This window comes from Anarrhichthys ocellatus, unplaced genomic scaffold (assembly GCF_004355925.1).
Source record: "Anarrhichthys ocellatus isolate YVR2014 unplaced genomic scaffold, GSC_Weel_1.0 scaffold41, whole genome shotgun sequence".
Classification (NCBI taxonomy): Eukaryota; Metazoa; Chordata; class Actinopteri; order Perciformes; family Anarhichadidae; genus Anarrhichthys; species Anarrhichthys ocellatus.
Window position 1 is genome coordinate 2,090,914 of NW_022280071.1, and position 12,318 is coordinate 2,103,231.

General features: G+C 42.3%; 1 protein-coding gene across 1 annotated transcript in view; it reads left to right on the forward strand.

Moving 5' to 3' along the window:
- LOC116394766 (synaptic vesicle glycoprotein 2B-like) overlaps positions 1–12,318 on the forward strand; it is a 43,156-nt gene that overhangs the window by 22,645 nt on the left and 8,193 nt on the right. The window contains exons 4-11 of the mRNA XM_031868065.1: positions 3,079–3,259; positions 4,896–5,047; positions 8,126–8,259; positions 8,715–8,804; positions 9,345–9,458; positions 9,818–9,906; positions 10,372–10,447; positions 10,565–10,653. Of these exons, the coding sequence (XP_031723925.1) occupies positions 3,079–3,259; positions 4,896–5,047; positions 8,126–8,259; positions 8,715–8,804; positions 9,345–9,458; positions 9,818–9,906; positions 10,372–10,447; positions 10,565–10,653 (925 nt within the window). The remainder of the gene's footprint in view (positions 1–3,078; positions 3,260–4,895; positions 5,048–8,125; positions 8,260–8,714; positions 8,805–9,344; positions 9,459–9,817; positions 9,907–10,371; positions 10,448–10,564; positions 10,654–12,318) is intronic.

The following is a 12,318-nucleotide window of genomic DNA, read 5'->3' on the forward strand; positions in this document are numbered from 1 at the left end:
CACACACACACACACACACACACACACACACACACACACACACACACTGTCTTGGGGAGTGAATGATTTCCTGAAGCTTCTCAGTAAATCCTCATGGCCCTGCAGTCTAATCAGCTAATGGGCTCTGAGGAGGCAGACTCAGAATGAGTCAGCGAGGTGCATTGGTGTTTTGTCTGAATATACTGCGTTCTGTACATTTAGGAGGCTCCGTTTTGTGCAGTGTGTGAGGGAGTGTGAACATGTGTGTTTATATGGTAACGTTGAATGGTGTGTGTGCTATACCTCTGCAAGGTGTGCAGTATATATCGTCTTTTAGTTGAACAGGAGAAGGAAAAAGATAAGATGTGGAGTTGTTAGGAGAGCAGAGAGAGGGGAGGCAAGGGAACAAGGGGAAGGGAAAACAAGTATCAGATGAGTAGAGTGGAGAGAAGATATAAAGAAAAGAAAAAAGAGGAGAGAAAAAGGAGACTGACTGTTGTAGAAGGAGATAAGAACCTCCACACATTCAGACTAATAATTCATTAATTATGAAGCCTCAGTCAGCTACACGCAAGCACAGAATGAAAAGTTAGTCTTCGTTCTCTGCCAACCCGTCAAATACTGACGGTTGGTCAGTGCCCCTCGCAGTCTGGAACTGATGCTCCGCACTTTCAACTAACTTAAATGTTAACCCGCAAAGAGGAAGGAGAGGTGCGGCAACATTTTGTCACAAGAGTCGCTAGTCAGTCAAGTTAACATCAACCAGCTCTTTTCTCAAACCTAACTTCCATTTATTTTGAAAAGACACTATGCAAATTTCACCAGTTGGGAGTGAGAATGTGTTGGTTTGTGTGTATCATTGATTTTCCCAATTATTAACATTTTACGTTATATACTCCATGTGTGTATGTTCCAATACTGAAATCTTGTAAAAGGTAATTTAGAGAGGGGACCTGTATTAACCTTTAGTGACCAGAAGAAACTACGAGATATCATACATCACACTAAACAGAATGCCCATCTGGAACTGGGCAGTCCTTCTGTGTGTTTATCTCTTCCTCTCTACAACCACTCAGCAGCAGACAGGTTGATGGCTGTAGCAGAGAGACAACATCAACTCCTGTCTCACACCTAACCTGGGTTTGGTCCAGAACAGTGTTCTGTTTGAGTCAGCAGAGCAGACGTCGGCAGAGTGGTCGATATCCTCTGTTCTGACCTTGGAAAGAGCTGTACAGCATTTTAGTGCTGTTTCATCTCTCCCCTGTTGCATGGCATCTGCAAACTGGGGTGTAATGTTGCAGGGCACCAGTTAGGGTTGGGGGGGGGGCTTTACAATTTGGTCTGTAGTGCCTTTTTCAGATAGAGCTTCTAAATGGGACAACACAAAGCTTTATGTAAACACTGTCAGGTGGACAAACTACCAAAGCCTAAAGATGGCTCCCTGGACCAAATCATCAAACAAGCACCTACACCCCCTGCCTCCTCCTCACCGCTCCCAATCGACCCCCCACCGGCACTGAGGATCTGCGAAGAGGATGTGAGTCGGCTCTTCCACTGACAGAAGATCAGGAAGGTGATCGATCTTCAACCGATCACTGGAGCCACTGGAAGTCCCCTTCGGAGATGAGTCTGCGTACAGACGGGAGGTTGAACAGCTGGTCCTCTGGTGTGGTCAGAACAACCTGGAGCTGAACAAGCTCAAAACTGTGGAGATGACAGTGGACTTCAGGAGGAGCCCCCCAACACTGTCCCCCCTTACCATACTCAACAGCACTGTGTCTGCTGTGGAGATCTTCAGGTTTCTGGGATCCACAATCTCCCAGGACCTGAAGTGGGCTCCCAACATCAACACCATCAGGAAAAAGGCCCAGCAGAGGTTGTACCTCCTGCGCCAGCTTAGGAAGTTCAACCTGCCTCAGGAGCTGCTGATCCTGTTTTACTCCACCATCATCCAGTCTGTTCTTTACTCCTCTATCACTGTGTGGTTTGGATCGGCCACTAAACAGGACAGGAACAGACTACAACGGACTGTCAGGTCTGCAGAGCGAATCATTGGTTCAAGCCTGCCCTCCATCCTGGACTTGTACACCTCCAGAGTCAGGTAACGGGCTGAAAGATCACTGCAGACCCATCACACCCTGGACACGACCTGTTCCAACTCCTCCCCTCTGGTAGGCGCTACAGAGCTCTGTACGCCAAAACCACCAGACACAGGAACAGCTTCTTTCCACTGGCCGTCACTCTGATGGACACGTAATCAGACATACTGCACTATTACCTCCATTTGCACTATTACCACCATTCTGCACTACTACCTCAAATCTAGTGTCATTGTTGTTGTTCTTTATGTTCATAAATATACTTTTGGGTATATTTTTACATTTTAGATACTAGTTAAATGTTTATGCTTACCTCTGTTCTACTTTGTTGTCCTTGTATTTTTTTGTTTATTTGTTTATTGTACAAAAAATGGTGTCAAATTCCTTGTATGCGTACGCATACATGGCCAATAAAGCTGATTCTGCTTCTGATTCCTTAACCTTCCGAAACTCATACTGAACCACTCTGTATACTATGTCCTGTTGTTTGTTGCTGCTGTCCATCAGTGTTCAGGGTTTTCTGTGTTTTGTTTGAGACCTGGCTACACACAAATTCACTGTAAAGGACAACAAAGACACTTTGAACTGTGAACTAGTTCTAATAGTTCCAGTTTTGTTTTTGTGATAACTAAGCTCACGAGATGTCGGATCGGCTGTGCAAGATTAATGTTAATAACAGCTCGTATTTGGCAGTACAGTGGCCAACAGCAGAATAAGTTGTTATGCTGTGGACTCATATGAGATTCAGGATGATATTGAAAGAATCCACACTAGGTTGGTAGCTTTGAATCCAACCAGAAGAGGAACATGCTCCCTTCATTACCATCAAGTCAATAGCAATTAGTAAGCAGCTGAACACTAACTCTTGACCTAGTTTAGTCACATCTTTACATACGTTTCTACTGAACTCTAAAAAAATGTTGTCTTCAGAATGTCATGAACATCGTATTACTTTGTTACTTGAGGTGACTGATGTGTCTATTTCTCTCCATCTGTGCAGGTCTGACCGTCTTTCTGAGCATGATGGTGGGAGCGTTCTTGTGGGGCGGTCTGGCAGACAAAGTTGGGCGTCGGCGCTGTCTGATTGTGGCATTAGCAATAAACTGTGTCTTTGGCTTCCTGTCTTCGTTCGCCCAGGGCTACGGTTTCTTCCTCTTCTTCAGGCTGCTGTCTGGTGTTGGGTAACGTTCACAAAAACACACACTCTTCCTTTTAGTTCGGTGATAAAGTTAGGCCCTATAACAGTGAACGTTTGTCCCTGAGTGACTGACCGAGTGAAGAAGTTACACCGTTGGTCAGTCGAGTGTTGGTCATTGCTCTTTCATAATGAATAGGTGTGACAGTGTTTCTGTTCTGCTGTTTATTGACCAGAACTTCAGACTGATATCTCTCATTCACTCAGTTTGATAAGTATAACTGGTCATGTTTAAGTGTGAAGCTTCCCTCTTTTCTGATCTGCTCCTGTTTCTCCAATTTGTTGCCATATTATGCTGTTAAATGGTAAATGGACTGTACTTTTATAGTTCTAGTCTTCTCAAAGCGCTTTAACACTACATGCCATCATTCACACATTCATACACTGATGACAGGGGCTACCATTCATACAACATTCCCAAACATACACAAAATACTGTTTGGAGAAATGAACACACATCAAACCACAGTGATTGAAAAACTACGACAACACTTAAGATGAGGAATCCAAGACCGCGCTGAGCCACCAACATACTGTAGACAGGGTTTTAGAAACACACAGGTTCAAACATTCCAAAACAAAATGGTTTGGTATAAACCTGCAGAATGTTGTTGTGTGCGATGGATGTCTGGGTAGGCTACTGGAGTTCCCTTTCACTGTCATTAGGAGCACCAACGTGTAACATTCATTTGCAGCATTCTTTGTATTCAACTGCTCTTTGAAAGCCTTTACATTACATTACAGTCATTTAGCAGACGCTTTTATCCAAAGCCACTTACAATTCAGATTCTATCACATTTCATGACCCATCGACATGCGACTAGCGGAGCCGGGGATCGAACCGCCGATCCTCTGATTGAAGGACGGCCCTGCTACTTAGCCACAGTAGAAGTACCATAGGATGTTTTCAGCCATCAATACAGTTTTTTAATATAGAGAACATACATTAAATCAAGCTTCATAAAGTCCATACAGAGTCTGGTTAGTGTTTCATTGCAGTGACAGCAGAGTTACTGTCGTCCACAGGGAGCCACACTGGCTCAGAAATGAGGTCACATACTGAGCACAGCACAGTGAATGTGATGCACAACCACTCACAGTTTGCACCGCAACACTGCTTTACTCATCAGTAGATATCATTTGTCATGCATACCCGCTCTGTTGCATATAACGCATGCTTATTAATGTGTGTTCTTGGCATGTAGTACAACCAAAATTCACACACAAAAAGTCCCTTGTACCTCCAAGAGAAGCAAAGCCTTGGTTCATTCACTTATTACATAAATGAGCTTACAGGCAGGTCCTGGTCCTGGTTGACAAGCTGACAGGCAGAGACAGATTGGGACAACTAATTCAATTCAATTCAATTTATTTGTAATGCCCAAAATCACAAATTTGCCTCAGAGGGTTTTACAATCTGTACAGCATACGACATCCTCTGAGCCAGGACCCTCACATCGGAAGTGTGTTGGTTTGTTTTATGAAAGGGATGCCACGGCATCTTAAACTTCCTCCATATCATTATTATTATTGTTATTATTATCATATTCCTATAAATTAATATTTGGATTATAACTCTCTTTGTCCTTCATTATCTTCTCATCATCCCTCTCTACTCTCAGTATTGGTGGCACAGTGCCGATCGTGTACTCGTACTTCTCTGAGTTTCTTCAGATGGACAAGAGAGGAGAGCACCTGTCCTGGTTGTGTATGTTCTGGATGATCGGTGGAATCTATGCTTCGTTCACTGCCTGGGGAATCATACCCAGATACGGTAAGAGCCCAAAAGAGGTCAGTTAAGATAGAGCACTGTACAGCATTCCTGTAATGCTGATTGTGGGGAAAGTGGGTCATTGCAACGTCCAATAATAATGCTGGGGTAGAACCCTGTGTGGAGTCACTTTATCTACCGACAGGAATGAAGGAGATTTCTATAATTGATACATTGACTTTTGATAAAGATGAGAATTTTTAAACTAAGAAATATAATATAGATAAATATAGATAAATATGTTAAAAATATATAATTATTCACATATAATCACAATCAATGTCACTGTTTACCAAGCCTAAAAGTCTTAAGCTCTAAATAGCACAGCGTGTGTTGTGTCTACTGCCACTGAGGAATACGTGTCACTCATGTAAGACGCTGTTTTCTCACTGTCCAATGGACAAACTCTCTTAATACAAGGAACCTGATCCCTTGCAAAACGTATTGAAAGTTCTTGTATATACTGTAGACATGCAAAGAGACTAACTGTGGAAGATCTGAGACTCTTCGGTGTGCCGTATATTGAGAGGTAAATCATATCAGCAGCTAAACAGTTAGCTTAGCGATTAGCTTTCATTGATTAGCCTGTTCTTATGATCAAACTCTGTATGGCCTCACTAACGTTACCTGCAGTGGACGAGGACAGACGGCTGCTCGACAAACAGTAGAAAACTGAGCATTTCTGCACATTGATGTTTTGCTTGTTTGTTTGTTTCAATAGACTGCTGGTATCTCCCTCACTTGTGAGGGTTTTATTGCATTTATGACAACGAGAGTTCTCAGCCTCTCCTGGAGTAAAATGTAGCCACACTTTGGATAGTTTTCTTGTCTCTGCCATGATGTGAGTCTCACGCTGTACTGAGCTGAAGTCGGTGTGTGTGCGTCAGAGTAAAACATGAAGACAAAGAGACAGAGAGAGGAGGTTTGAGAAGAGCACATCTCATTCCGGAACTTCTAAAGTGTCAATAGCAGAACCGTTAATTCCGGACTGCATCAATACTTTGTTTTTTTACTAATTTAGAACCGGTTCCCATTTAAAACAGGGTTTTGGGGGCATTCTTATGAAAACACATCTGCTCTGATTGGCTTGAGAGAGAAATATGGTGCCCTTTTGCGAAGGTAGAGTTGTTTTGACCTCACTCTGACCTCACTCACTCACTCTGACCGTCACTTTGATATTGACAGAATGACAGCCTTCGCTCCACATACTTTTAAGCCCTAATGCAAACCGAGGAAATCCCACAACCCCATGAGATAGAGCTTCTATAAAAGCGGGGTCAACTTCTGGCTTTGCCCTTTTGCTCAGAGACCAGGGCTGCGGTCGAAAAGACAAAAAACTACCTCCTACCGTCGATTCCTAACCACTTTTCCTTGACCTCTATGGAAAACGTCATGAGGTCAAGGAGAGATGTGAAGGAGAGTTCATGAGGAGTTAGGAAAAGACAACTGTGGCTCGGTAATTATAATGCGTGGGGGATGTCACTGTCATAGGTCTGCTATGGCGAAACTACAATGAAGGACGACAAAAAGCGCAACTCTGCTTCCCTCAGGGTGTGAAGGAGAGAACCGGATATCCTGCTGATGTCACACTAACAATCAACACTGCTTCAATAGAAACAATTCCGTATTCTTTTTTTTTGTACTTATTTGTTACATGTTCAAAGTGAATAAATACATAGGAGATGAAACGTAAGGATTGTCACAGCCTATTCATCAACATGAATCCTATTACTTTATGACTGTATGAGTATATTGTTAAACCTGTGTTAGATAAGCATATCGTTTGTTTTCATGGATGGCTGAATGAGGCGTCACTTTAAATGTTGCCGCCGTAAGGAATTGTGGGACGGAATTATCTCCTTTCCTTTGGTACAGGATGGTCCAGTGTTTCCTATGCTAAAGGAGCTAATAAAGGAAGCATTGAAGCACCTTTCCTTAGCATTTAGACAATTGGAACAGCTCTCATCATGGCGGCCTCTTAGATACTTCTGAGTCATTTCACTCAGTTAGGAACCTTCCTAAGCAAAGATTCAATTCATCACTCACGTGGTGCAGGTTTTTGTCGTATAGACTACATTGCTATATGGTAGTGCTAAGCTGACCATTGCATTGTTTGTTATTAGCCAGAGGCTACTTTTACTAGCATGCTAGCTGGCTCCAGAGTGTCTGTGGTAATTTCTGTTTATTTCAGGTTATCCACCGGTGAAACAGCCCCTATTTTCACAGTTGGTGAGGTTAAGTGTTGTGCCTACTGGGTATGATCAGGTACCAGTGCACGCTATTTACTTTGTGTGGGCTTGAGTTCCCTTTACTGCAGCCCTGTACGCAGGCAGTGATGTTAAGTTGTGGCCTTAACCTGCTTTGTTGGGGGCATCATGACTTCTCAGTGCTACTGCTTTTTCAGTCTGGGCTGGACCCTGGGATCGGCATCAACAATGCCCCTCATGCTTATTTGGGGACATGTCACCAGTATATTGGCAATAGCTGAATGGACAGCACTAGTCAGCCTGTTTTTCTACTAATCCTCACTGCCCCAGGTGATTTCCTGCTCGATTAGTGCTGCTCAGTTAACTCGTATGGGCACCTTGGCCTTACGAAAAACAATGAGTCTCGAGGATCAGGATTACAAAGCTCTTATTGATTCCACTTTGTCAGCTTACTCGCATCTGACACTTGATGTGGGGGAGGCTATGTCATCTGCTTGTGGGAAGCTACGCCTCCTGGGGTCTTAACTATCACTTTGTTTACATAAAGTAGGTGGAAAAAAGCTAAGTTTAAGTTGCAGTGAAAAATCTCAGTTTGATGGACACCTGACGCCACACATTCATTCATTTTCTGTTGTCATAAAGTAGTTAAGTATGTTTTCCGTAAACTAACTAATGATCATAGTATGCTGTTGTAGTAGTGTGTATTATACAGTAAACTGTATAGAATTATGCAACATTTTGGAACAAAATAATGTCCCACCTCCTACTTGAAAAAGTATAAATAAATGCTACAAAGAAATTGATAGTTCAAATGAATAAAAGCATCTTATTAGTTACGGTAAACAATCCCAGTGTGTGTGTGTTTGCTGTTCAGGTTGGGGGTTCAGCATGGGCACAGAGTTCCAGTTCCACAGCTGGCGGGTGTTTGTCCTGGTTGCGGCTCTTCCTGCTATCGGCTCTCTGGTTGGACTCACCTTCATGCCTGAGAGTCCCCGCTTCCTCCTGGAGGTGAGACTGCACACATGTTTATAGTGCACTTCTACTCCAACACTAATGCAAAGGACTAGCACTTCACTGTTCAAATGTCTCTGAGGGCTTCATTAAACCTCAACCATCGAAACTAAATCATGTAAATGCAAATTAAAGTGCTTGTGATTTAAACCCGGAATACATGACCCCTCTGATGGTGAACAAATCAACAAAGGAGCCAATTCAACATTACACTTGATGGGAGTGCTTTAATCTTTGGGGCCTTGCATACACTTGAGGTGCACTAAACCCAGGTCCACTGCTCACTGCTTCTAACTGATGTTGGTTTGAGAGTGGAGACCTGAACAATACCTACAGGACTCTCCGAGGAGAATCCAAAGTGTTTATGGTGACGACATTGCAATTTAGTTACTAGATTATTTTTACATTGCTGTGTGCATGCTTGTATGCGTGTGTTTGTGTGTGTTGAGCAGAATGCCAAGCATGATGAGGCATGGATGATCCTGAAACAGGTCCATGACACCAACTGGAGGGCCAAAGGACAGCCAGAGAAAGTCTTTACTGTGAGTACATGTCACTATCCAATATGCATGTAACAGTTCAAATATATTATTCAGATATGAATGGATGTATTTTGTGACCCGGTGACACTCAAAGCACAAGACCCAGAATAAACTGGAACTACAGACTGCTATACTGAAAATATAGATTGTATTGACAATGCATGCCAAATTATGAATAAACCACTGCACACGAAGCAAAATCAAATGAAATGTACGTACTCACAGCAGGCTAAGGTGACTCTAACCACACAATAAGATACTCATGCAAGATGCCAACTCTACCACTCGGTCCCCCTTCAGCACAGCACAAAGGCCCACAAGACAATATACAGAAAGTGGCCCATTCAATTGATCTGTTAAAGGCAAGTCTCATCTGTGGGTCCATGTATCATAGTCATAGAATTCTCTCTTTCACTGAGATGTGAGTGAAACAGAAGGGTTCGGAATTCAATTGTGAACCAATTCTCATACTGATGTTGAAATAATGTATTAGTGTTACATTCAGGAGAAGCTGTTGAGACAAAGTCCCTCTCTTTTCAGGTGACTCACATCAAGACGCCTAAGACAGCAGAGGATGAGTTTATTGAGATCCAGAGTGCTACAGGAACAGCTGTACAGCGATGGGCTGTACGCTCACTAACACTCAGTAAACTGGTACGTAGTAACACACCCAATACAAGAAGAGACTGGAGCTCAGTGATGGAGACTGAGGCTCAGAGGAGGGTGGATGTGGATCTGTTTTTGTACCTTTTCTCTCCAGAATCACTTTAGTTCTGGTCCAGTTTCTGTTCACACTGACTTTTTACAAACCAACCAAGAGAAGTAAACATTAAGTTATACAGCCTGACAGCTAACTCATTGATTGAACAGGTTTGGCAATTGTCATGATTATTATTATCACATTGAGAAATCAAATTCTGTGACTGACGGAAGTCTATGTAGCACTTTAATGCTTGTGTGTATATTCAGCATACAGCCAGTAGCACTTCTTCATTAGTGCTAATGTGTCGCAGGTGATGAAGAACGTGGCATCACTCCTGTCTGCCGAACTGAGGTCTGCTACACTCTTGATGGCCATCATCTGGTTCTGCATGGCTTTCAGGTTAGTTCATGATGTCATGTGTTACATCATCATTCAGGTTGATAAGCAACAGCAGAGTGACATGGATCAAGATCTAGCCAGGCATGTTGCACTGACAGTCTTACAGTTGTCACAGCTCGGCTCAGAGACTGAAACAAACCAGGAGACAAACCAGCTGACTGCTAAGAAAAGCATTTCTATTTTCACACAAACATAGATAAAACAATACAAAGGGTAGGTATCAGTTGTCAGTCCTGAGTCGATGTATGGGTGTGTGTAGCAGTAAATGGCGATAACAGAAAAATCAACCCAACAGAACAGTGTAAATGCAGTCTTAAGGCCCACAAGGACATAGAGCAAGGCCATATTGAAATGATAAAGCAGAGGAGCAGTCCTTTCTGATGTGATAGATCGTCTGCAGTCTTTCTGACCTGGTTGAACTTGTTTTATGCACCTTTCACTGATCCAGCCTCCTCTCTGTCACAGTTACTATGGTCTGTCCGTTTGGTTCCCTGACATGATCAAACACCTTCAGCATGAGGAGTACGAGTCCAGAGTCAAGGTAACGAAGCAGCACGGATCATTTTGTCCTGCTTTTGTGACAGCGAGACATTTTGAATGAATTCATGGTTTGAATTAACATTGTTTGGTTTTAAATAGCTGCTTTGTCTCTGTTTAGGTGTTCCATAGAGAGCGAGTGGAGAACTTCCATTTTAAATTTTCTTTAGAGAACCAGATCCACGAAGAAGGAGAATACATCCACGACAAGTAAGTCTTGCTGTATTACCTCCTGGACACAAAGCAAACACAGAGATTGACTCCAGGTTTGAGGTTTATATACTGTTTTGACTGATGAGCAGTGTGAAGACGTGTTTGGACAGTCATAGCCGTATCCTCTGAGACAGATACTTTCCATTTACTGCTTGGAAACCTCCCCCTAGTCAACATTAGAGTTATTATTATCTCAATCAATCATATCATTCTCAGTTATGTTGTTATCAGAAACTGTGCTTTGCATGCTGACTGTTGTTGTATGTGTTGTTGTATGTGATGCCCTGGAGCTCATAAAACATTAGCAATATGCTAATAGACAGAACAAAAACATTGAATTACATCGTGAAGACAGTAAACCTTGACCGGTTTATGAAGGCGTCACGCTTTTATTGTATCACTCTTTTCAGATACTATAAACAAGAGAGTTGTGTTTTGTGTACATGGGTATGCCAGAGGTTGACTATCCGTACAAGTGAAGTTAGGAAAGATACACCAACCAATGTTGTTACAGCACCCACAAATCCCATAGCTTCCTGTAGCTGAATGTTTGAGAACTCAGTAGTGCGTGAAAGTGTATGCAGCAGTGACAGGACAGGATGCTGCTTAAAATATGTTCTTGAATGAACTAAAATACATGAAAAAGGTCACAATAACTCCAGTACCAAACTAACTTCAGGGTTAACTCTGAGTTTTCAGTCCAGTGACGGTACATCGCCATGATAGCTAATGCTGAACACCTAACTTAATCTAGAGCAGGTCATGTTGAAGACAAGAGATCGACTGGAATAAAAGCAGCCTACCGACCAATCAAAGCTCGGTATGAGGATCGTAAATTAATATAACACAAATAGTATTAACACGTTATAATCCAGACTAAAAGTAAGAGTTTAAACTGTCATATGCAAGAAAAGGCTAGCTGGCAATAAATCTCAGACTGGGTGAATGTGTAAATGAACAGATTTATAATATGTCTCATCTAGAGCACGACAGATCTGACCATAACTACATGTGTGTATATTGGTCCATTAAAATGCTGCAGATGTATTCTCATGTTTTTGTACGACATTATTTTAGCCTTTTCCTTTCAGCTGAAACCCAGCGGTGTGAAACAGACTTGGGAGCAAATAGGAAAAAAAATAGTGTGTATTCTTTAATCCAATATTAATATCATTCATCATCTTGTGTGTTAGCTTCTTGAGCTGTGTGTTACAGTGTGACATGTCGGAGTCCTTTCTCACAGTCACAGACTGGATGTATTGTCTTGTGTTACTTTGCTCTGGTTACTTTAATGTTTACTGTGGTGATTAGAAGTCATGGAAGGAAACCTTATTACCGCTTTGAATTATGTTTTTATATGTATTTCACACAACTGGTGTTGCACCTTGAAGATAAAGGCTAAAATAATGTGAAACATGTGTTGCATAATCATGTGGATGCGTCTAAATCGCGTGTCCTCCGGGACAAAGGATCCTAATTGACTTACTATTGGCATTGTTTCTGTTTTTCAACACATTTTGTGCCACCACCATGTAGTGCCCTGCTAAGAGGTCGTGGTCATGTCACGTATTTCTGTGAGATCAGGTTGTAAATCTTCAATAGGTTTCAGCTTTGACCTTGTTTGTTTCTGATATTTCCGTGCGCAACCAATGAGATCACACC